The 26,875-nt window shown below is 38.3% G+C and overlaps 2 protein-coding genes across 2 annotated transcripts in view; one reads left to right on the top strand and one right to left on the bottom strand.

Annotated features, from left to right (window-relative positions):
* The window catches only part of LOC112053158 (inositol oxygenase-like), a 200,511-nt gene extending 187,213 nt beyond the window's left edge, over window positions 1–13,298 (top strand). Inside the window, exon 8 of the transcript XR_008251076.1 lies at window positions 13,257–13,298. The gene's annotated coding sequence lies outside the window, so the exon portion shown is untranslated. The remainder of the gene's footprint in view (window positions 1–13,256) is intronic.
* Window positions 91–26,459, bottom strand: LOC112051132 (eukaryotic translation initiation factor 3 subunit A). Its single transcript, XM_052883310.1, has 22 exons — window positions 26,287–26,459; window positions 25,100–25,328; window positions 24,557–24,731; window positions 23,731–23,919; window positions 20,519–20,623; window positions 19,417–19,625; window positions 17,209–17,375; window positions 15,373–15,510; window positions 14,805–15,009; window positions 14,322–14,421; window positions 12,789–13,018; window positions 11,620–11,812; window positions 10,934–11,038; window positions 10,415–10,544; window positions 7,708–7,910; window positions 7,026–7,168; window positions 6,362–6,534; window positions 4,690–4,774; window positions 2,578–3,115; window positions 1,949–2,136; window positions 1,559–1,737; window positions 91–843 (listed from the first exon to the last, which is right to left on the bottom strand). Exons 1-22 carry the CDS (start codon window positions 26,354–26,356, stop codon window positions 800–802), a joined length of 3,798 nt encoding a protein of 1,265 aa, XP_052739270.1. The 5' UTR covers window positions 26,357–26,459; the 3' UTR covers window positions 91–799.
* Between the last annotated feature and the right edge of the window lie 416 nt (window positions 26,460–26,875).

The raw sequence follows: 26,875 nt of genomic DNA, 5'->3' as shown, positions 1-26,875 counted from the left end.
CTTCAAACTAAATTCTTTATTCAAGGTGAAGTAAGAATCATTATAACTAAATCAAGTTTTCCCAAACCCATTAGAAATAAAAGATAACAATAAATGATCCATTAAATATAATATTATATTAAATACGTCGCAAACGTATTCTAAAAGGAAGTACAAGGAAAGCTACACCAGTACAGAATACATGGATTATGGCTAAAGAACAATGGCATAATATATAAAAATGTAAAAGTTGTATGAATTAAAGTCCAGCAGATTTTACAAATATAAACAAACACAACATATATCATTTGCTATATGAAAACATATTCCTACTATGACGTAATGAATGAATTCGGTTAACATATTGTCTTGTGTATTATATAATGAGACGTGATAATAATTAAAATCACGAAAGGTCTTAAATTGTTCATGATCATTCTATTAGATGCAAAAAATCGTAATTTTTTGAGACATGAATACTACTTAGTTATTAATTTTAAAATAAAACTTAATTCAATGGGCGAAAACGCTGACGAATGATGGTCTATAACTCTAACTCTTTATGTTATCTGTGCATTTACGATGATAATTTCTTTACTTTCGGTATAGATATTAAAATTCATGGTTTCAAAAAAAACTTTTAAACAAAAGTTTGTTTATCTGTATTAACGGGATTTCAGGAAAACAGTTAACTCACTGTACCTGTACGGTACCCTGTACAAGGATCTGTATTATTGTTAAATAAAGGTGATAATAAAGGTATATATGTAAAACATGTAAAAAAACTGCTGAACTTTTAACAAATGTATTGCTTTTCCGTTTAACGCTTGGTGACCTGCTGCCAGTCATCGTCCGGGTCGCGAGCTGAAACAAAACAAACATTTGAAAATTATACCAATTATAAACAATAACCAATTAGATACAAAACTTGTATATTTACGTCATCAAAGAAACAATATAAAGCATCATTTTTAATCAATCCAATATCTATTTAATTAATAAAATTATTTAATAAATTAATTAATAAAATTATACAGAAATTAAATGGGGTCGGTCACATTTAACTTGGAAATGTCCATTGTTGAGGACTAATTCAATTACAACTATAACGATTTCTTTTTGAAGCAGAATAAATAAAATATAATTGTTCTAAAATGCCTCAAAAATTCTTTTTTTTGCTGTTTGAGGTCTTGGAGGTCTAGCCCTTTTAAACCAAACACAGACATATTGTTGCAAACACAATATGACAAATAGTCACCTGTCACTGTAAATTCATTCAACTATCTTTTTAATCTATGCATCATTGCCGTAGATGAATAATTTGTTAAACTTACACCACAGACAAATAACTTAATATTGGGTGTGATTATGTTTTTGCTGATTATCATAATGCGACTAGCAGCGTGACGGCGTCTACGCTGCCTAACAAACAACTGAGCTCAAAACATCAAATACCCTCTTATTTATATCATCACTGTTGCACTTCGTAGAAATACCTCCCCTCCACAATAACATAAATAATGAATGTTAATACCACCCGTAATCCAGGAACTCTTAACACATTATTAAATTAACTTACGTTTATCCTCACGACGTGGTGGAGGACGACGATCGCGATCGTCGCGGCGCGGTCCATCACGATCGTCGCGTCTTGGTCCGTCACGATCATCACGTCGCGGCCCATCGCGGTCGTCGCGTCGCGGTCCATCGCGGTCGTCGCGTCGCGGCCCGTCTCTATCATCACGACGAGGGCCATCCCTGATAACATTATTTTGTTAAAGAATTATGCAATAAATTAAACTTTTTCGATATTGGTGACAATTATTGCCTCGTTATTAATTATATCACAAGCTAGATAATATGATGTCTTTATCTAATATATCGAAAACTATAACAAACTCTGAAGAGCCATCATCGTACCCATCATGTATGTACAACTTTTAAAAATATTATTAGTAATCACACTCACCGATCGTCTCTCCGGGGCGGGTCGCGATCGTCGCGTCGCGGCGGGTAGCGATCGCGCTCACGGTCCCTGAAGCCGTCGCGATCGCCGCGCTCGTCCCGCCTCGGCGGATAGCGGTCGCGATCGTCGCGCCGGTCGTCACGGCGATCGTCGCGCGGTGGTTCTTTGCTACGCCACGCGGCCGAGCGCTCCTAGAACATTTGTAATTGCAAGGTGTTGATGTGTCTTTGTGAATATTAGTTATTGTACTTTGACTATAAAGTCTTTACAGGGGCCTTTGTCCATTGGTGGATGTCTGTCAGCTGATAACAATAATCTTCACTTAGAATACTTACAGGTATAATTTACATAAAAGTTTGTTAATTTGCAGCTATTTATGTCATTAAAGACAAACATGATGGAAGGAAAAATAAAGTCTCAATTTATCGAGAAGAGTTAAAAAATTCAGCAATTACTTTAAGTCATTTTGTCATTAAAAATTCATCAATTCATTTAATTTATGTATCGTATGGGATTTTTAAAATTAACTAAAGCAAGTCTAAAATTAAATTATTGTAAACATTTACTATTTTCACAACATTACATTTGTAGTCAAGCCAAACATCTCATTTAAATAAAAAAAAAATACGTACAGCGGGCGCAGCCGGTGGATCAGCGGGGCCACGTCTCCAGCTGCCAGTCTCGGGTCCGCTCGAGCGGCCGACATACCGTGGCCTGTCTCGTTCCCTATCTCTGTCGAGGTCACGATTGCCGGACCTCCAGCCGCCCTCGTCCCTCGGCCGGTCGTCTCTTGGCCTATCATCCCTGAACCCGCGATCGTCCCTGAAGCCGCGATCGTCTCTTGGACCGCGATCATCTCTCGGACCACGATCGTCTCTCGGGCCACGGTCATCTCTTAAACCGCGATCATCTCGCGGACCGCGGTCATCTCTAAAACCACGATCGTCTCTCGGACCACGGTCGTCTCTGGGAGCACGGTCGTCTCTAGGACCACGGTCATCTCTGGGACCACGATCGTCTCTAGGAGCGCGGTCGTCCCTGGGCCCACGGTCGTCTCTTGGACCGCGTTCATCTCTCGGACCGCGTTCATCTCTGGGACCACGGTCGTCTCTTGGATCGCGTTCATCCCGCAGAGGACGTTCATCCCTGATGCTTCGCTCATCGCGCGGTCTATGAAACAAAATATATATCACACAAATATATAAATTGCTACCAACTTCTACAGTGAACTTTATAGCTCATCAGAGTTATCAGTGGCGATTGAAGGGTCAAACATGGAAAGGGTCCCTTATATTTTAGTAGATGAAACAAGAAAAGCCATTCAATCTCATAAAAACTATAAAGCTCTCGGAGAGGACGGAGTGACTAGCGAACTGCTGAAGGGAGCTATGGACATTGTACTAAAACCGCTGACCAATGTATTCAACAAAATTTTGGACAAAGAAGTTGTACCCGAACAATGGACACGGTCAACCATAGTACTAATCCACAAAAAAAGGTATAAAGACAAAATTGATAAAAACTATAGGCCCATAAGCTTGTCAACAATTTATAAAACTTTTTCACAAATCATCTTGAATCGGATCACCAAAAGATAAGACGAAGAACAACCGAGAGAACAGGCGGGTTTCAGATCTGATTTCTCGACCGTAGACCATATACATGTAGTGAAACAAGTTGTAGAAAAATATAATGAGTATGAGAAACTATACTATATTGCATTTGTGGACTACAGTAAGGCATTCGACTCCCTCTCTACAACTATATTTATAAAGCCCTAGCCAATCATGGAATCGAAAATAAGTATATGAGACTAACTAGAAATATATACGCCAACAGCATAGCAAAAGTGAAATTAGAAAAAATTCGGAAAGAATTTACAATCAAAAATTAAGTACAGCAAGGAGATTCTTTGACTCCGAAACTCTTCTTAGCTGTGTTGTGTAGCTGTTAGAATAAATATTCAGAAACCTATATTGGGAAGAGTAGGATTTAATATAAATGGATACAGGTTGTCACACTCTCAGGTATATAAAAAATGTTGCTGTTTTGTGTAAATAAATATCGACATTTTATTACAATCAGATATCCTGACAATATTTTCTGCAATTTGTCTTGTTACCTCAAAGTCACCAACATAATTGTCTGTCGTTTTTTTTGAGGTGGATGAAGTAAACTCACACATCGAAAATAACAATAACAAATATATCCTGTGACCTTACACTACACACAACTATAAATTTTAAATCGTTATACACATGACACGTGTAATTTTAACACAATGAAACATCGATTCTATAGATGAAATTGCGACGGCCTCCGTTGGCGCAATGGTATGCGCGGTGGATTTACATGACGGAGGTCCTGGGTTCGATCCCCGGCTGGGTCGATTGAGATTTTCTTAATCCAGATCCAGGTTGGCTGGCGGGAGGCTTCGGCCGTGGCTAGTTACAACCCTACCGATAAAGACGTACCGCCAAGCCTGCGTGTAGAAACCGAAAGGTGTGTGGATTTTCATACTCCTCCTAACAAGTTAGCCCGCTTCCATCGTAGATTGCATCATCACTTACCATCAGGTGAGATTGTAGTCAAGGGCTAACTTGTAAAGAAAAAAAAAATGTATGAACACGTTAGATCATGATCAGAGTTATGACAGAGGGGTAACCTCTAGCGAGGCAGGTCCTATGGTAATTGCTCTGAGGATTGTGGAAGTAGTGTACGAGTGTGTGAAAGTGGAAGCTTACCTATCGTCCTTGGGCGGCGGGCGCTCGTCGCGCGCGCGCGGCGGAGAGCGCGGACGGTCTTCGCGTATAGGTTCGCGAACGCGAGCTGACAACAACATACAAACTTAAATCACACTAATGTTACAAAGGCGAAATTTCATGTAGGTACTCACGCTGCAACTATTGAACCGATTTAGCTGAAATTTAGAGATTGTACCATGGATTAACGATACTTATCCGCGGTATATCTGTCTATCAGTCTGTTCTTCAGATGTTAAGTGGAAAATTACAAGGAATTACACTTTGTATGTTTTCAAAAAAAAGTGTGTCAGCTCCGTCGCACGAATGGAGTTTACTCTTTTCAATAGCAACGCCTGAAAAATGAAAGGTGCGCAACCGAGGTGCAGCGCTGCGTGCGTGCCCGCCAACAGCGTGCACGTGCGTGCGGACGCGCTAGGCATGTGCAAGCTATGGCGGCTACGTACGGTGAAAGGTGCGCAGAATAGGTTGCGCACAAAAAACGTACCGAGGGGTATAAATGAAAAATCGATTGTTAAGGAGTAAACTCCAATAAGTTATGAAATGACATGCGTTACGTTTTTTGTGCGCAACCTATTCTGCGCACCTTTCACCGTGCGCTGTGCCGCCAACAACTTGCACATCGCACCCATGTGCACGCTGTAGGCGGGTGCGCACGCCGCGGCCTGCTGCACCTCGGTTGCGCACCTTTCACTTATAAGGCGCGAGTATTGAGACGTGCTTCGAGCTAACTTTTTGTTTTTTTTTAACATACACACTTTTTTTTGTTGGTAAACAGTGCACATCGAGTAGGGCTTTAGTAATACTTATGTTAAAGAAGACTAAATGTATAGAATTTTAAAATAACTAATAGACTTTATAATATACTTCACATTATATATTTTACTCTTACAATGATATAATCATTAAACAAACAAGCCCAATAACATATAGTATATAGGTATAGTCGCCTATACAGCATACCCTATGTACGTCTCAATACACTCACAGCTAAATTAGAAAGTTAAAAGGTGCACACCAAAAACGTGACACTTTTTCGTTAGTTCAGTTGGTTTTACCCCTCGGATTTTTCTCATACCGGGCGCCTTATATATAAAAAATCGATTCTTAAGGAGTAAACTCCAAAAACACGTCCCACAATATATGCACTCTGCGGCCATCAAGCAAATGTGTCAAGCTATAGTCAAGCCACAATGTATACCCGACCGGAGTACAGCGGCACAAATAAGCATGACAGGAAGCTGAAAGGAAGCTGGAAGGACTGAAATAAATAATTAGATAGATATCAATATCAAATAAGATGAGACGGTTGAGGTCTCAGACTAATTACATAAGGACTAGTACCGCACCCAAATTCACGAACGAAATTGTCTGTCATTTTTTGAGCTTAGATTAGCAGTATTGGTATACACGAGTAACTTATACTAAATTAGAAATTTTTGATCATTTTTTACACCATTCAACTACACTAAAAGGTATTTTTACGGAGCTCTTTAACCGACGAACACGATTACAACTGTGAAACATCGACTCTATAGAAACAGTATAATCGCATTAAATCGTTGATCACACTTTTATACTTTGACAGATAAGTAACGTTTAGCGAGGCAGGTCCTTATGTAATTGGTGTGAGGTTGAGATACGTGATACTCACAGGAGCGCCAGGGCTCCTTCTTCTCGGGCTCCTTGGCGGGCGGCGGCTTGTCGTCCTTGCCGCGCCGCCAGCTGCTCGTGGCGGACGCCTTCTGCTCCTCCAGCTTGCGCGCCGTTTCCGCCTCCAGCGCGCGCGCCTTGGCCTCCGCGCGGGCGAGCATCTCGGCGTGTTCCCTAGTACACAGGTATTAACTTGATTATAACATTTTTTTTTATTCTTTACAAGTTAGCCCTTGATTACAATCTCACCTGATGGTAAGTGATGATGCAGTCTAAGATGGAAGCGGGCTAACTTGTTAGGAGGAGGAGGAAAATCCACACCCCTTTCGGTTACATCAAGGCAACGCTAAATTGCTTGGCGGTACGTCTTTGCCGGTAGGGTAGTAACTAGCCACGGCCGAAGCCTCCCACCAGCCAGACCTGGACTAATTAAGAAAATCTCAATCTGCCCAGCCGGGGATCGAACCCAGGACCTCCGTTTTGTAAATCCACCGCGCATACCACTGCGCCACGGAGGCCGTCAAATACTACTTATGGAACCTAAGATACTAGCTTATGGAACCCAGTTTCGCTCCCTCTAAAACGGTACTGGATATAAGCTCTATAAAAAGAATCTAACGAACACCATTTTCTCCTAAAACGACTAAAGGATTATGGTAACTCACTTCTTGTCCCTCTCCTTTCGCTCTTGCAGTGCTTGCAGTTCTTCTTGATACTTCCTCTCTTTCTCGAGTTTCTCTTGTTCCTCCGCAATCCTTCTCGCCTCTTCCGCCGCCTCCTCTTCTATGCGGCGTTTTTCTGCCAACCACTGCACAATAACAAACAATATTATACATCAGGCAAATTACTATAGTATTTAAGTCTTCTTTTATAATAAAGAAGAGCTTACCAAGAGAAGCAAGCTTTAGACAAGCTTTAGGAAAAAGTCAAAGGTTACCCGCACACACTCAATAAATATATTCAATAAAATTACCAATTAAGCATGGCAAGATTGCTTGAAGTCGTAGCACACTGTCAATCTTTCCTCAGCAATATGACAGTATTAGTTCCTTAGGGACAATCTAAACTTACACAATAATAATTAATTTTAAACTTTAGTACGCCCGCAATGTCATTATTATTTTGACAGCAACGGACCACGGATTGGCACCGGCCTTGACATTTTAAAAGACCAGGTATTAGGAGGTATGGAGGGTAGAAGGTAAATAATTTCATGCAGGGTTGTAACTAAGAAAGTTTCCTCTCGCTCGGCGGCCAGCTTGGTGTGGAAGGCGGCCAGGCGCTGGTGGTGGGCGAGCTGAGCCGGCTCGAGCACCGGTCGCAGCAGAGAGAACACGACAGACAGACCTCCTGGCGCCTCTTCTCGATGCGCTGCAGGCGGCGCTGCGCGAGGCGCGTCTCTCGCTCGGCGGCCAGCTTGGTATGGAAGGCGGCCAGGCGCTGGTGGTAGGCGGCGCCGCGCTCCGAGCTGAGTCGGCTCATGAACTGGTCGCGGTGCACCGCCATACGCATCAGGCGCTCCTGTGTGGCCACGTCGCGGGTACGGGCCTCTGGAACAATGACATCATCATCATCACCGTCCCAATATTCTCATTCCTTTCGAAATAGTCAGAATGGACTGTACTAGGAGTGGGTCCGACAATAGTGCAGATCGAATTACTATCTCAGTAGTTCAATCTGGATCTGGTATACAGCGATGAGTCAGCTTTACCATTGAGCTATTGTGGCTCTGCTTTATTTGCGAGTATCATAGGCCACAAGAACGTGAACTACGCGAGTGAAACTAAATTATATTGAAATAAATGTAAAACAAATTGTATAAATTTACTTTAAAAGGTTGTCAATAATATTCAGTATACGATCACTTCACTGCACTTAGTTTACACAACTGAACTGAACTATTATTTGAACAGTGTGTGTGTTTTCATCCTATACAGTATGTTTAATCATATGTATTGCACAATTTGTAAACAGTAAAAATATTAGTAATGTAACAGTTACAACTATCTCTCTAATATCTATCTATCAGTCTGTATTAGGTAGACTATACGTACAGAGAATAAATTGAATGGAATAACATAGAGGCTGCACATCGGGAGGCACTATTTGCCCAGAAGTGCAGTCGTGTTTTTTGTTTAGTTATAATTATCTTAATTTTTAAGTTAATTTAGTTTTAACTATTTCTGTCCAGTCTTAAGCTGAATAAATGAGTTTTATTATTATTATTAACTATTTTTATGTTATAGTTTGTCTACTTTTTAAATGTTGGTTTGGCTTTGGATTTAGATATCCCAACAAGAAGGTTGGTAGATGACATCTACCTAACCTTCATCAACATGTAAGATAATCTAACCTAACCCTGGGGCCTTACTGGACTGGAGTTGAGGCCGACCGGGTGCAGTGGAAGCAGTTGGAGGAGGACTATGTCAGGCGACACTACGAACAGCGGGACATACTATAAACGTTTCAACACATAATTCATGTATTTTGGAATAAAAGGCTATTTTATTTATTTAAAGGTACAGACAAACGTTTGACCGTAGACAAATAGAGACTACAGTTGAGCCACACTATTAAATATATAAGATATTAAATTTATAAGTCACCTTCAGTATGTATGTATAGTACAGTTGTACAAATAAACAAACATACAAATTGTGTGTATTTAAATAAATGTCTATTTTACGCAATTAATTTAACAATATAACTGTTACGAGACCGGCTAAATATTACAAATACAATTAAACACAACTATGTACCTTTTTTTTTTTTTTTTTTATTCTTTACAAGTTAGCCCTTGACTACAATCTCACCTGATGGTAAGTGATGATGCAGTCTAAGATGGAAGCGGGCTAACTTGTTAGGAGGAGGATGAAAATCCACACCCCTTTCGGTTTCTACACGGCATCGTACCGGAACGCTAAATCGCTTGGCGGCACGTCTTTGCCGGTAGGGTGGTAACTAGCCGCGGCCGAAGCCTCCCACCAGCCAGACCTGGACAAATTAAGAAAATCTCAATCTGCCCAGCCGGGGATCGAACCCAGGACCTCCGTCTTGTAAATCCACCGCGCATACCACTGCACCACGGAGGCCGTCAAACCTGCTTCAGCTTGAGCCTTAATACGAATGTACCAAATTATAACATTTGTATTTTTGATATATTTATTGTTTTGTATAATTGATTATAATTATTATTAATATACATTGTTCATAATCATTGTTTTTTATTAACTTTCGTAAAGTAACTGTCTGCTGCCCATTCGGTTTATGTAATACTAGCGGATAACTCATTCCATTTACATTCCCATGGGAATATAGGGATAATATAGCATGCAATGTCTGAAAGTATTTTTTTATCAGTTAAGCGGTTTTGCCATACACAAGTAAACATTTCAAAATGAAATATGATGGTCCCTCTTTCCTCAACATTAAACAAAAGTATATCTCATGACAGGACAGTACAAAAATAGTCCAAATTTCAAAGATTGGAATTAAATTTAAGGACTTCTCAAATGATTAAGAAAAAGATATGGCAATATTCTTATTTTTTAAAAAAAAAAAAAAAAAGATTGGCTTATTGACTTCAATTTTATAATTACCTTCATGTGTAGATTACACTGTGGTTTTCAAAACTAAAAAATCTTAAAAATCTAATAAACAAATCCTTATTTATTATGATTTTGTTCAATAGCAAGTAATTGAGAAATGGAAAAAAAATTGTACAAATCTTATTTTTGTATAATTTAATTTATTAAGCACTAGCTGACGCCGCGCGTGGTTCTCGTTCCCGTAGGAATACGGGGATAATATATAGCCTATAACCTTCCTCGATAAATGGGCTATCGGACCAGTAGTTCCTGAGATTGGCGCGTTCAATCAAACAAACAAAACAAACTCTTCAGCTTTATATATTAGTATAGATTATATTATAGAAAAGTTCTTGTGAGTTTTCGTATTTGTTTTATCCACGATGAAGGATTTATAAAAAATAAGATAATGTCTTCACAACAAATTTCTAAATTGATCAATAGAGGAAAAAATCAACAAATCTCACCAATAAGCTGCTGTATACGCTCCTTCTCCTGTTGCTCCCAGAATGCCTTGTCCTGGACCTGCTTCTCTTCTAGACTCTTCTGCAGAAGAGGGATCTCTTCCAGACGTTTAGCGCGTTCAAAGTAGTCCACCTTTATTAGGAAACAAGGAGAAATAGTTATGAACTCTTTCTTTTTGAAGAGTTTTCCAAAACTTACTTTGCAGAGTATGTCGTAATATTTTTTTTTATTCTTTACAAGTTAGCCCTTGTGTCTACATTGTCACCTGATGGTAAGTGATGATGCATATGGAAGCGGGCTAACTTGTTAGGAGCAGGATGAAAATCCACACCCCTTTTCTGTTTCTACACGACATCGTACTGGAACGCTAAATCGCTTGGTACGTCTTTGTCGGTAGGGTGGTAACTAGCCACGGCCGAAGCCTCCCACCAGCCAGACCTGGACCAATTAAGAAAATCTCAATCTGCCCAGCCGGGGATCGAACCCAGGACCTCCGTTTCGTAAATCTACCACCATTTTACCTTCTTCTCCTGAGACTTGAGGCGAGCCTGCAGCTCGCGTCGCTCCTTCATCAGCTCTTCGGCTTCGCGTTGAGCGATTGCTTCGGCGTCCATCTTTTTCAAATCCTTTAAATAAAGAATTGTGAATTTAAAAATACTTTCATAAAAACTACAGGCTATTGCTGAAAATATATTCAATTAACTATACTGAAGAAGAGAGATATCTTTGACAAGTGGCCTCATGAGTTCTCCATGGATTTTCCGGGATAAAAAGTAGTCAATGTGTTAATCCAGGCTATCTTAATACTAAATTTCAGCTAATTCGGTTCAATAGTAGCGGCGTTATAGAGTAACAAACATCCAAACATCCATCCAAACTTTCGCGTTTATAATATTAGTAGGATTTTCAGCTCTGTACCGTTCGTATAATTTGGGCCCGAGTTTGTATGTAGACCAATCACTATTATCTAATAATATTATTACCTGACGTTTCTAAAGTGCTTGTAAACAACAGCTCCTGCGCTGTAGCATGGTACGGGTGACAGTTCGTTTAATTTTTGGAAATTGCCGTGATTCACGATAATACAACACATTATGAACGTCATACAGGCAACTGTCACCTGCACCACGCTACAGCGCACGAACTGTAAGTAAGATTTTAGAATTCAGAGTTTAACAAGTTATATCTCTATTGTCTCCATCATTACCTCCTCATCCAGCTTCTGCAGCACCTTCTTGCCGTGCATGGTCTGGGAGATGTGCGCGATCCTCTCGCGCAGATGCCTCTCGCGCATGGCGGCCAGCTCGGAGGCGTGCCGCTTCTTCTCCCGCTCCTCCCGCTCCTGCTCCTGGCGCCGCGCCTCCGCCGCCGCCGCCGCGCGGTGCTGCTCCTCTTGACGACTGAGGAAATAGAACAACTTAGAGAAGAGTGTGCGACTTACAGTGGAACTCACAGAGGATGTAGGGGCACCCCTATGGGATCATTCACCCGGTGAGTGTCAAATTCTCAAACAAATAGAGATTAAATTCGATGAATGATCTCCTGGGGGTGCCCCTACAACGTCCATGAATTCCACTGTTAGGTAACACAAGAAGTTTTCTGATAAGTGTCTGATTACTTAATGTATAGCCTAAAAATGTTGTGTTTGTCTTTTATTTGTAACAGATACGGCAGGATGATTCTACTGAAACAGCTGGAAATGGCTGCATTGGCAACTTATAATCATATGAAAGTAAGTCTGTCTGTCTGTTACCTTTACACAGCTAACAGCTAAACCGATCAAGATGAATTTTAGTAAAATGGGACCTTAGAGCAAAACATAGAGTACTTTTTGACCCTAAAATAAAAAGAGAAGGGGGTGAAATAGGGGTTGAAAGTTTGTTTAGAAAGTCTTTCATTTGTTTGAGTTGTAAAAATTTGTTCATAAATCATAAAAAAACGAAATATTCAAGATTTTTTTAAAATTCAATCCATAGAGGTGAAATCAGGGGGTACATTGTTTTTCACGTGGACGTCGCGGGAGGTCGCTAGTTTATATTTAAATTTTAACAACAAGAACTTCGTTCCTGACAGAGGTCTCCTCGCATATTTACCAGATATTTTGTTTTTTTGAAATTATGACCTCATTACATGACCTCATACATGGGAGGACAAAAATTGTTAATGTTATATAATCGGATGCAATCTTTATGGCGTCTCCGCAATAAGGTGAGGGTGTCCCTAAGCGCAGGTCATACATAAAGCATGATAAAATAGAGACGCTTAAGGCGACTTCGGGTGGATGGGAATCACGTTGCGATACCCTGCCAATGCGCGCCTGTGTAACGGATGATACCTAAAATCTTGTAATATAGTCAACAACAACAGATATCTCACCGCATCTCCTCCTCCTCGCGCACAGTGTTCAGCCTCTCGATATACTCCTTGCGCTCCTCGATGATCTTGTGCCGCTGCAGCACGCGGTGGTGCTCGGTGTGCTTGTTCTCGTGATAGTGCTGCACCATGGCGAGGCGGGCGCGCTCCCGCTCGGCGCGCCGGCGCGCCGGGTACAGCGCCTGCGCCGCGCGGGAGAGCACCTCCGCCGCGCGGACCAGCTGCTCGCGGACCTGGTGACGTCATATGACGTGACGGTGGTTGTACCATTACTTAGTGGTACCACCTCGAGCAGGTGCCAGGATTTGTAACCTAACCTAACCATACCCAAGCTCCCACACAGCTCGAGTTTTCAGACACTTCAAACAAATACTTCCGTTAACGGCCTCCGTGGCGCAGTGGTATATGCGGTGGATTTACATTCGGTTCGATCCCCGGCTGGACAGATTGAGATTTTCTTAATTAGTCCAGGTCTGGCTGGTGGGAGGCTTCGGCCGTGGCTAGTTACCACCCTACCGGCAAAGACGTACCGCCAAACGATTTAGCGTAGTACGATGCCGTGTAGAAACCGAAAGGGGTGTGGATTTTCATTCTCCTCCTAACAAGTTAGCCCGCTTCCATCTTAGACTGCATCATCGCTTACAATCAGGTGAGATTGTAGTCAAGGGTTAACTTGTAAAGAATAAAAAAAAGAAAAAAAAACATTGTTAAGTTCCAACACAAAACATTGACAAATTGTGTACCTAAACATTCCTCAGGAATCACTTTATTTATTAGTGGTCACGCGTCAGCCCGATACGCAATTTTAACCGGTGGTTCGATCCGCGGGTTAGCTGCAGGACAATATGTAAATCCAAACTGTATGTATAAAGGCTGCTATTGCGTTGATCCATTGCGACGACGGAACGTAAGGCCGAAAATCAGCGCCGTGTATTATGCTTGTAAGTAGTGCATGGCATATAATGCTGAATCTGTACACCATTTCTTTTTAAGGTTAACAGTCAGACATGCTGTTATAAGGATAGGGTACTGACTGACTGTAACTTTTAGATATGAATAAATTTATTTATTTATACTTTATTTGTACACCACAATATAATAAAAACAAATAACAAGAAAGAAAAAAGTATAGCACAGATGTAGGATACAAAAGGTGGCCTTATCGCGATTTCTTAGCGATTAGCTTAACATAGCGAATTCTTTCAGGCAACCTTGGGTTTAGGAAAATGCAAAACACGATAGTGCAGGCTGTATAAATAAAATAAAATACATACATTCCAATAATTACACACTAATACATAAACCAGATTACATAGATAAATATAAAATAATAAAAAGGCATAACTTAATAAACTAATATATACTTATGCCATGACAGTAAATATATACATACTTTAAAAGTTATTAAAGAAGATAATGTAATTTGACAGCTTTTTTAAATATATCCAGTGATTTTGATTGTCGAATGTCTGTCAAATTTATCTTTTTTCTTTCTTTTTTTTTTAACGTACTAATGAGACTCCTCCCTTATCATACCTGTTCAGCGGGCGTGGCCTGCAGGATGGCGCCGCCGCACGCCTCGTCCGCGGCCGAGCACCACTCGCCGCCGCCCGCCTCCACGCCGAAGTGCACGCACCTGTTGATGTTCCCGAGTTTTAGAGAACTCATTATTATGAACAAATATACATTCAAAGATATTTAGTTATTAGAGAAACATAACTAAAGTTAATTTGGATTACTTTGTATCTGTTGACCTGGATGCACGCGCAGCACTGCGCCACCTGACGTATCAGACGCACTAGCGCTGCGTCCGTATATAATGATACACACTTGTTGGCGTGGTCCACTCGTATCTGCATGTCGTTGTGGCGCACACAGTCCACCAGTAGACGCTCGATGTGGAATAGATCGTCGGTGGACGCCAGCTCCAGCAGCCGCGAGAACTGGATGCACGCGTAGCACTGCGCCACCTGACGTATCAGACGCACTAGCGCTGCGTCCGTATATAATGATACACACTTGTTGGCGTGGTCCACTCGTATCTGCATGTCGTTGTGGCGCACACAGTCCACCAGTAGACGCTCGATGTGGAACAGATCGTCGGTGGACGCCAGCTCCAGCAGCCGCGAGAACTGGATGCACGCGTAGCACTGCGCCACCTGACGTATCAGACGCACTAGCGCTACGTCCGTCAGCGCTGTCGTGTACTGAGAGAGTTGGGAGTCTGTAATGAACGATGTTAAGTATTTTAAAATCGATTCGACAGATATTAATTTAAATTTCATAACAAAATTCAATTATAACACTCACAATAGTATAATTCTAAAATTGACAGATATCTATGACCAAAAACGATGGCAAAATGCTTCAGTAGACTCTAGTAAAGTTCAGACTCACACAACATTCTGGATATTAAAAAAAATGGATGAATAAGGATAGTCTGTTTTATTTTTTGAACAAAAAATATTTTTCATATCATAGCATAAATATCATTTCGACAACCTTAATGAGCAACAGTTCTGCATCACAGTTTTCATTTATTTAAACCATTTCAGCTATTGGTAATTATAGTAAAATAGTAACTTACTGGGGTCGTCCTGCAGTGATTTGATGACACTCTGCACATTCTCGCATATGGTCAGGGGGTCGAACTCCACCTCCAGCCAGGAATACAGCTGCTGAAGTTGCGGCGACGCCAGCGCCACGACGTTCAAGCGAACCACATCTATGATAAAGCAGTTGTTGTATTAAAGGGGATATTTAGTTCCTGCTGAAGTTAATTTGGATTATTTTGTATCTGTTGAACTGGATGCACGCAAAGCACTGCGCCACCTGACGTATCAGACGCACTAACACTGCGTCCGTATATAATGATATACTGGTTTTAAGTGTAAAGTGTCACAGTTCAAAAAAAGTTCTAGCACAGTTCCTCTATGGAAAAGTCAAATTAGTTCTGTGTCTTTAATTTTATAAAAGTAACCACTGAATACTGGCCAAGACCACATTCGCCACAACAGTAAACATTTTTTTTTTTTATAAAAAAAAAAACATTTTCCTAATATTTCTATATAATATTTGTATTTTTTATCTGTGGAATTAGTAAAATTCTACTATTTATTGACCTATAACTTATTTCATAAATTCCTTGTCATAGTTATGACATAGTTGTTTGTGAATCAAGGACTTGAACCTACACAAATGGTTAGAATTGACAAGCTGTATTTGAACGAAAAAAAAAAACATACAAACTACATCAAAATTATTTTTACTTGCAGGCCTAAGATGCGTGCCAAGATAATGAGGTAATTTTGCTTACATAAATCTTTAAGATGAAAAATCTTTTTGAAAGATACCTAAACATTTCTCTCTTTTTCGTTGCTATGGGACACAAGAGGGAAGCAATATGCAAAATTATCACATCTCTCTTTGAGTGTGCTTTTAGCTCTCAATATGTTCTTGTGAAATATTCAGTCACGTCTTAATAACACACACAGACACACAGAATACGTGAGCATGTCGAACTGCCATGGCAAAAACAATTTACACACACAAATCAAAACACAACACAACTAATGTTAAATTTGTTTAAAAAAACAATGCAAAGCTTCTCTAATATTATTTTGTACAGGCATTAAAATAACACAGACAACGTATGTGCTGTTGTCCGTCGCGTCACACCCACTATGATGTCCCTCCAAGGCCTACCACTCCGTAACTATGGGACAGTTAGAAATGGGATTAATATTGGAGGGGGCATGCATGCATGCGTACATACGCAATTAAACTACTCTAAAAGATGGCGCATATCTGTCATCGGGACAAAATAGCGCACTCTGGCCAATATTGCAGTCCATACTGAACGTAAGGCATGATTACACATGCTAAAATAACTTATCGGACGATGAATGCACAAAGTTTGTTGCCATTTCAGTTTGGACTGCTAATTTAGCGCTCACTTTATCTACTCGTATCTATCTATTATTGATAATACATATAAGCATCCTAAAATACATGTCTAATGTTTCTTTTAACAAAATGTATGGTGACTTTTTCTGGTGTTGAAATAATATTGAATATTACTTTGTCACATGAAGGAGAATAGTGGCCTTTGGTTTTGCAACAATAGCAATTTCAATATTATGCATAGTAATCGCAACACTTAACAGATATGCACTGCGATATATCAACATAAAGTTGAAAAGACACCATAAATATATTTTTTCTTCATGTCTTATTAGATACTAATTGTCACATTTTCTAACTACTGAGGGTCAAAAGTGCTTTTTAAGATACATTCCCAAAATACTACTATCTCAAATATTATCTAAAAATCTGAATATTTGGAAACAAATACACACCACAAAAAAAATGTTATTATTAAATGCAAGGCAATACTACAACATACTCCATTCCATGCATACACCTTTAAGCAAGTTCGCCCTTGTTGGTGGTTGAGCCAGGCCCAGCAACACGGCCAGGCGTTGAGCCTTCTCCACAGGGCTCTTGTCAGTCTCCACGAAGCGATCAAACTCCGGATGCAGGGATGGAAGCGGTACTGACAGTACTGCTACCAAAACCCGACAGGCCATTCTGAAAAAAAATATTTTGCTTTTCAACCTACTTCAAAAGGGGTTTTCAATCCCACCTTTTAGTTTTTTTTTTAATGTTCATGACTTTGTCGTTTATTAACCAATTTTTTTTCGACTGCATGTACTTCCCAGGGCAGATAGGTGCCATGGAATTTTCACAAAAATCAATAACAGAAATTTAAAAAAAACTCCGGAGACTACAATTATATATTTTTTGTTTTAATTTTCTGACAGTATACACCCTAAAAAAGGAAAAATAAAATGTTTTTTTAAAAAACCATTTACAACACTAAAAAGCGGTAAATAACATTGTGCCTAAGTATGCCCTACCTACTTGATTTTGAGATGGTTTAAAGGTAGTGCCAAACCAAAATCAATTTTAATTGGCTTGGCCATTACGTCAACAGCATAATATCTCCTAAACAGAAAAAGACATTATTACTGTAGACATAGCTATTTATCTACAATATGTCTTTTGTCTGGAAATACCTTGTGATGTGCATCCTAGGCTCAGATCTAAGACCAATAATAATAGGACCTGTTTCGCATCAAAATTTACCAACAAAATCGTTGTTTCTTGAGGGGGATGAGGTAAACTCACACATCGAAAATATTTAACACCATTAAGTATATTGTGTGCATAAACTACACACAACTATAAATTTGAAACGCAATACACACACGCGTAAATTTTTACAGAGACTAACAAACACATCACTTAGACTATCCACAGAATATATGTACATATAGTATTAAATAATTTTATCAATGGTTTGCTGTTCCGTCAGAAGAATCAATTATTTTTAGATACTGTTTTTATTACAAATTTAATATAATTAATTTAAGAAACACTTGCAAATGAAACATTACTCCATCTTTTAGTAAACTACATGTTGTTGGCCATTTTTATGCCATTCAACTACACAAAGGCAGCACTTTACCTAATGAAAACGATTACAACAATGAAATAGATCCTATAGCAACAGTTTTTATAAACGCATTATATCATTGATTCTTGATCTTTGCTAGAGGAGTTCTGTCTAGCGAGCCAGGTCCTTAATCTAAATAGTCAAAGGCTCAGATATAGAATAGTAGAGAAAATTATGTAGTGACAGTATATTAACACAGACAGCAATCATCGGTCACTGACTGCCGCGTCAAGTCTCAAGTATAATCTTCCTCCAGACAACCATATTTAACTATTGAACAAATAAATATGGGGTTAAACCAGAGGGTAATCAATAAATGTATTTTTAACAATAGAGTCTTTCTATTTAGTTTTAAAAGAAACTAGTTAATTCACATTGGCCAATTGGCGTTTACTCTAGTCTGATGTTGGATGTTGATCTTGGTTGGTTGGTTTTATTTAATTATTTTATTAGATTGAATGATGGTATTAACACTTTGCCAGCGGAACACGAGCTGAGCTCATGATTGTATTTATCTCTAAAAAGCGTATCACGAGCCTAGCTTGTGATTGAGTTTCAAATTAATTTTGTGTACAGCTTGGTTATTTTTGCCACCAGCATGTGCATATGAGCATGACATGAGGGGGAGGCGGTGGGAGGGGTTACAATCGGCGCCGCTCGTGCTGTCGGCCGCACGGTAGCAAAACAGAGCGCGAGTGTGTTGTTTTTGGCGCGAAGTAGATAAATGGACAAAAGGCAACTTTATACTACTATCCTGATTGCAATAAAATTGCAAAAACCATACTGTAAAGTATTATACTCAATAAAATGGATTGAAATTATGTTAGAGATTTTATTTTTTTGTAAAACTGCTGTTTTTGTCCCTATTTTTAAATTATTAAGTGCTAAAAATATGCATAATGTAAACATTAATTTAATAGTAGATTAATTTGAATTATATATAATGAAAGAGTTATATTGATAGCTGCATAAATTTTTTGTGTATGTATACCCCTCTCAATATTGCCAAAATCCGCTCGCGCGCTATGGAAAGGCCCCATCAATCAATCGCTGGCAAAGTTTTAATTATGTTTTTTAAATTTTAACTTAAATACAGAGGGTCCAAAGACTTACTTTTGCAATTCCTCCTGCGTGATATTCTTCTTCATCTCCCTGGACAGTTGGAACAGCTTCAGCAGCGCGGCGGCGTGGAACAAACAGTGGCCAGCTTTCCAGAACACTAGGGCCAGTTTGCCGTAGTAGTTGGCCATGGTTTTGGCTACTGGCGTCTTCTTTGACATGTTCATTAGGTTGTGGATGTCTTCTATGGCTTTGTAGGCTTCCTGTTGACAATATGGCAAATGATGTCAACCAATTTGCTTGTTTAAAGTGCTTAATTTTTTTTTAATTTGTCAAATCTTTTAAATATGTTTAACCAATATTTGTTTTTCTCCAATTGGTTGGAGACTGTGTTAGTATGATGTACAACAATATTTGAGTGAGTGGAAATCAAACCCAAGAATTTTTGGTGTGAGTTACTGAAAATCAGATATTCAAAAGGAAAATCTTGTGAAATTCAATGAAAATCTTAGCATCTAGTATTAAAGTGTTCTATGTAAAGCATCTATCTATCCCAAATATGCTATAAGACAAAACAATTTTGGATTTATATATAAAAATGTCATACGTATACAGGGTGCTCCGGAGTATTATCCATAACATAACATAAATATGAGTATTAACATAACATAACTGCATAGCTAATATTTTTTTAACTAAAAAATTAAAACTTTATGTTTTCACACAAAGTTTGTGACATTTCTAAATTAAAGTCATATCCACTGGGCTATCATGGCTCAGTCTAATAGGAATGATGACAGTTTTTTAAATTGTATATAAATTAAGAGTATGCTACTAGTAAAGCAATTTTGTAAACAGGGTATCTGCGATCATTACTTTCAGAGCTACAGGGATTTAAAGTCAGATTTGCGGCGCTGACGCCGATCCCTGAAAAACGCCCCATACATAATGGTACGAATTAATGACTTCGTAGGCACATAATGATCGTTAGATTTGTATGGACGTATAAATTTATTTAACATAGACCTTATTTACCCGAATGTATCATAAAAAATCAATATATTCAAACCTAGTCATCATCCCCATTCTTGTTTAATGCTAAGGATTACATAGTTTTCCCATTACATATTATTATTATGTACACAGGATGTCTTACCTGCCATAATTCCATCTGTATAGCACTGTCTAGTTGAAACAGTCTGGTCTCCAAGTTGAGCTGCTGAGTTTCTGGTTTAGAAATGCTTACATTGCCAGTTTGAACCTGTAGAATACACAATACTTTATAATAATAAATGACTAAGAACTACAATCTTTTTTTAAAGATAAATTGTATATATATTCTAATTAAAATTATTTTTAAACTAGCAGACCTGGTTAAGCTTCGCTTTGACTTATGTGCACTTCTTCCCTACCTACTCTACCCAATGCTCCATACAAACTTCCACCCCCCCAATTAGGGTTAAAAAGAAACAAAAAGTAGCCTATGTCCCTCTCCATCCTTTCATATATCTCCACTTGAAAAATCACGTCAATTTGTTGCTCCGTTTTGCCGTGAAAGACGGATAAACAAACAGACACACACAGAGAGACGAATATCTTAGCATTCCATGGATTCACTGTGCGGGTGCCAGTTTCAGAACTCCGAGCAGAGTCCTGAACTTGTGCCTACAGGATGTAGGGTTTCACTATTATAATATTATAACATATACAGTATGGATGATAGTTAATTAAAATATGTAGTGACAGTATATTAACACAGACAGTAAACGTTGATCACTGGCTGCCGCGTCATGTCTCCAGTATAATCTTCCTCCTGACACAACCATATATAACTAGTGAATAATTAAATATGGATTTTAACCAGAGGGTAATTACTAATTACTGAATATATTTTTCTGATGCCATATAACAACAATTTTTTTTTAGGTCCAGCCGGCGGTCAAACCTAGGACCTCCGTCTTGCAAATCCACCTAGTATACCACTGCATCACAGAGGCTGTAAAATTTGGTAATTACATGCTATAACTACACCACATCCCATCACTGGCCAATCATTGGTGAGATGGTTGTAATGCATCTATAGGATGACAATGTTCAATGTATTTGGATCACCACAGACGTGTAAGAGATTGGCACTGCATCTACAGTGTGTTATAGGAAATACCGTCCAGCCCTTAAGGGTGTACTTAGGTATCGTGTATACATTATTTTTATGCAGTCCTTATTTTTAAAGAAATACATTTTTTTCCCTGCACGAAATTAACAAAAAAAATGCAAAATTATAAAAACTGACATGGCAACACAAAAGTTGAGATAGGTTAATTATTAGTAGGCATTACTACAAAATAAAAACGCCGCCATCTATGTTTTGTGCTGCGTTTACACGTTTCTATTCAAAGCGGTATTGAATGGGCAAGTAAACACACAAGTACACACAACAAGGTGATGGGTTTGTCAAGGTGCTTTATCATCTTGTGCTATGTACAAGCAGCATGCATGCGTGCTTGCATAACTGGCGTATTATGATGTGTGTAAACACGAACAGTTAATTTACGCAGATGGACGATGGCAGATGAATTAATGGTTAGTGGATCATTTTCCACATTTTCCACTCCTTGAACATACATTACACCAGAAACTTTCCCTTTTACTCTGGAACACAGTAATAGCTCTGTCGCAAATAGATCTACTACTACTAATTTAAGTCTGCATTTTGGGCGAGTGGCGCAAGCAAATTAAACACAGCATTACAGACTTCGCACGTTTGGCGGCGGCGCGGCGTTTCAAAGACAATGGGCGCCGAAAACGATGGTACCTACTACTACCCTTCTACTTCTTCTTCTAACCTACCCTTTACGATATGCGGCGCGGCATTGTCAAAAGGCTTTCAATTTTGCCGACTTTTGTGCCACAGGTGTGTAGGCACAGTAGATATAACAAGCAGTATAATAACTCGGCCGTATTTTTGAAATAAATACCTACAGCCGCGCGGCACGTAAACATGTGATAGGGCTACCCGCCTGCAGCATTTTAATTACATTTGCCAACTTTGTGTTTCCATTTAGTTTTGTGATTGTAAATATACTTTTTTTTAAAGAAACAAATAAAATACTTTGTAAATTGTAGTAAAATAGGAAGTGATCAATAAAATGCGTGTTGTTTTTTGATTGGTAGATTTAAATAAGGCTGATACTAATCAATGATCTTGAAGGACCTTCATATATTTATTTTGGTGATGCCATCTAGGTATTACCACCACACTAGGTGACCAAATTATAAAAAACCGGTTAAGTGCGTGTAGGGCCACGCGCAGTGTTGGGTTCCGTAGATTATGTTAGCACTTTAATCCCTTATGTAATAACACACACAATAGAATAAACGATAAAAAATTGATCCAGACTTGGCATGTAGGGAAGGAACCACAAAAAAAAATTGAGATTGACCGGGTTCGCTAGTTTACTAAAAAAATCTGGATAGGTATATTAATATCAGCCGACTCTTTACTCTTTTTATTCAAATACATTAAAGTATGAGCAACACAATGATGTTGTTAAATTCAAACAACTTCTTTACTTAACTTTTTTATGACATAAAAATACAGGTATACAAAACATACATGTCATAAGATTTAAATCTATGTATTACATAATAATCAAAGAAAACAACCTAAATGAAGAAGTTAATAAATAATTATTTAATAATATTATATTACCGTTTTCGTCATTTACCTATTTACACAATTTTATTATTTAAGCAATTATTTATATATTTTTTTTAAATTATGCCTTTAGAATACAAAATATTAATCAAACTTTATAAAAATAATAGCCCACCAGTTGCGAGGCTTTTTTTCCTAGTCGTCATAATTAAAAATCCAATACACTGTGCGTTCGTCACCGCGGCACAGTCGCGACTGCCTTCACCCTACGATCACCCCACGTTCGGGGTGCGTAGGTATAGCTCGCATTTCGACCTCTAGTATGAAGTCATCCTACTGGTTATACTGTGGTGTAGGTAGGAGGTAATAATCTAGATATACGTACCATAATTGATAGTACAGTATTGTCACTTTTTAAATTTTCCAAGTTTTGGGACAATTTATGTTTAAAATTAGAAACTTTATTATCACGATAAAAATGCTTAATTATTGAATAATATTTTTTTTAATATTTTTTCTGTTTATAATATTATAATGCTTACACGCACATTTTGGATCGGACGGTATTTTTAAAACACACTGTATATATCTATTTAGCGTTATTTTTAACATTGTAATATGAGAAAAAGTTATTAATAGAAAATGGCACTAAAAGGGTAATCTTTAACTTAATTATGTCTGCAAGTATAAAAATAATAACTAATACTCACGTTGGCTTTGCAAATATCTTCAAGATGTTTTCTAAGCTTGTCACACAGTTTTCTAAACTCAGTCTTTCTTGAGTATTTAAGGCAGAACTGGAAAGCCATCCGTGCGATGTCATGGTAGAGAGTTTCCACATGTGCGTTTGTACGGAGCAGTTCAAGGCACTGGCAGTAAGACTCCCACAGGAATTTTACCTAAAAAATATTATTGTTTAAAAAAATTTACTGTAAAATTAATCTAAAAGAACATGATGTGTGAACATGAATATAAGTTGGACACATTGTAATCTTCATTATTTAAGAAAAAAATTTCAAAATTTCAGTCTCTCAAAAAAGTCTTTGAGCTCTAGCTTCCTTCCCTTCTCACCAGTCTGATAAAATAGCAATAATGTTTGTTTTACTCTAAAATTGCAGCATAATTTTAATGTTGATTTAGCAAAATTAAACTGTAAACTTACTGTTATTATATACTATTACTGTTGTATAGCAATGTAACTCAGTCAGTGTGTTACATTTTCACTGCTACATCAATATTAATATATTTTAGTACAGTGATAAATTCAACTTTAAGAATCAACCTTTGAATATGGAATGGTGTAAAATAGGGAATAAAAGTTAGTATATAGACCCTATTCTCATTAGGTGATTAATAAAATATAATTCTGTATAATTATGTAGAAATATTATATTGAAGTCATATCCATTATTTTTTTTTTATGTTTACATGTGACCAGTTGGCATACTATTAGCAGATATGTTGTAGGAAAATTTTATATATGAAAAGTTGTAGGAAAATTTCCATTATTTAAAGTAGTAAAAATTTGTTATATACCCATGGGGTCAGTATAGTTCGGTCAGAGCGATCCTGTGCATCCTCCCCTGACACTGCGCTGAGCAGGATGCTCTCAGGTGTTGCCAGATTGTCCAGATCATCAGTGTCTATCACAGCCTGCGTCGACTGCGCCCGCGCAGCCTCAGTCCTCTCCTCTGCCATACGAAGATAACCCCTGTAAGAGAAGATAAAAAGTAATTTAAAGATCTTAACAAAACTCTATGACAGGCTCCTTCTTCTTGTATGCTGTCAATACATATAAATAAAATTGAAGTGTTTATCTGTGATTACAAAATAACCGTTTTTTCAAGTCCTTAGTGTTTAGATGATAATAAAACATAGACAAACTTTTTTAACACTTGTGTTACTTCTGTCCAAGCTGTTTCAAAGAGTAGCCCGGGCAAACAGACAGACAACAATTTTAAAAATGTTTTTTTAAGTTTGGTACTATAGGTACTTGAGAAAACAGTTATTTGGAAATATACAGACACTTTAATTAATTTGTAAGTTGATTGAATATATGTACAATAAAAAAATATTCACCTTATAACTTGTTCCAAAGATCCAACATTAACAGATTGGAACATATTTCTGTACTGGAAGAGGCCTTCCTTCGCTATATGGGACTTGCGAAGATCTACACACAGCTCCAAGTATTTGAACATTATTGGTTCTAAAACTGACTCGGACCAGTTGTAGGCCCATTTCTTGTTCCGGAACACTTCTTGCAGAGTGTCCAGAGCTCGGGCCGGCTTGTCCAAGTCCATGAACTCTGGAGAATGTACAAATAAATAGCCTTTTATTTCAAACAGTGATTAGTTACATAGGTTTTAGGTTTAATCTGCTTATAGTATGTCCCGCTGTTCATAGTGTCTTCTGACATAGGCCTCCTGCATCTGCTTCCACTGCACCCTGTTGGCCGCAACTCTGGTCCAGCAAGGCCCCAGGGTTTGACTGATGTCTTCCCACCTTCTTGTTGGACGTCCACATTGTCTGGTACCATCTCTTAGGTACCAGAGTGTTACCGGCTTGCTCCATTTATCGGTCTTGCAGCGTAACATGTGACACGTCCAACGCCATTTCAAGTGGTTGATTTATTGTGAACATATGTAAGCTTTGTCCTGTTTTTTATCTCATTTGAGGTGATTCTGTCAGTCAGTCTCACACCCAACATACTTCTTTCCATTGCCCTCATGAATGTTCAAATAATCATCATGAAATGTAGATAGATTCAATGTCATTATCCACATCAAAGGGACCAAAATCAATATAGAGAGGATCCATATCCACTTGTTGGACTATGGCTGGTTCGACTTTTTTTACTATTAATAATATTGAAATTATCTGATTTCAGAGCCAATAAGTATAGGGATTGAGAGCTTTGTCATTATTTCAAGAATCTACAGCTATGAGACTGATTACATCAACTAGCTTACGCTGTGTTACATTGACCCCTTGAGATATTACCCAATACAATTAAAAGTTTTTACCGAAAAAACTTTTAATTGTATTGGTCAGTCAATATTTGTGGTTATGATTAAGAATTCTTTCAGAGGCAATATTTACAGTGTATAGAATAAACTTGAAAAAAATTAAAAGAAACATCATCGTGAAAAAAAAATTACGATGAAAATAGGAAAAAGAGCCAAACAAAAAGATAATACGAATTAAAGGTCACCCTAAGGTGTGCAACGTGGTAAGATATGGAGATAGAGAAATTTCATACATACCATTCGCCCGTTTGAGGGCATTTTCCGGTCTTTGGCCGTACCTAGCCATGTTGTATGCCGCACTACGCATTCATGTAATTTTATTCACTTTTGGGTAAAATAAAATAATATCTTCTTGAGAATCTTTATCTCACGCCACGGCCGCTATTTGGCCTGTCAATAAATGACAGCAAAATAAAATGGCCGCCGGCTACACCGCCAGCAAGGAGGACCATAGAGCCAAAGATTACAGTGTATTATTGGAAAATTGGAAATAGATAGGCTACTCGAACTTTTTTCGGAACGCCTGTGATAGCGCCATCTAGTGACTAGATACGATATTTTTAGTATAGTAAAAAGTAAAAAAATAATAATGTATATTTTTTGTAAAGGAGAGACATTTTTGATTTTGTAATAGTTGAAGAAACCAATTGAGAAAAACAAAAAAAAAGACAAAAAGATTTCCTTTGTTACCCTCGGGCTCGAACTCAGGATTATTATATTGTACCTTTGTTATGCACCACTAGGCCAAATGACTATGTGGAAAAGCGTTGGAATTAATGTACACTTACTGTTTTTCTTTAATAATCCCATTCCTTTAGAAATACAA

The sequence above is a fragment of the Bicyclus anynana genome, chromosome 8 (genome assembly GCF_947172395.1).
Source record: "Bicyclus anynana chromosome 8, ilBicAnyn1.1, whole genome shotgun sequence".
NCBI classification, from domain to species: Eukaryota; Metazoa; Arthropoda; class Insecta; order Lepidoptera; family Nymphalidae; genus Bicyclus; species Bicyclus anynana.
The sequence above is the reverse complement of the archived record's forward strand: the minus strand, read 5'-3'. Positions and strand labels throughout refer to the sequence as shown.

Excerpts from the sequence above, each read along its gene's own strand:
- LOC112051132 (XM_052883310.1), bottom strand. The coding sequence starts at position 26,356 with ATGCGTAGTGCGGCATACAACATGGCTAGGTACGGCCAAAGACCGGAA. Across the intron at positions 6,535-7,025 it reads CGAAAGGAGAGGGACAAGAA|GGAACACGCCGAGATGCTCG; the intron begins GTGAGTTACCAT and ends CCTGTGTACTAG. Across the intron at positions 3,116-4,689 it reads CCGCCGCCCAAGGACGATAG|ACCGCGCGATGAGCGAAGCA; the intron begins GTAAGCTTCCAC and ends TTTGTTTCATAG.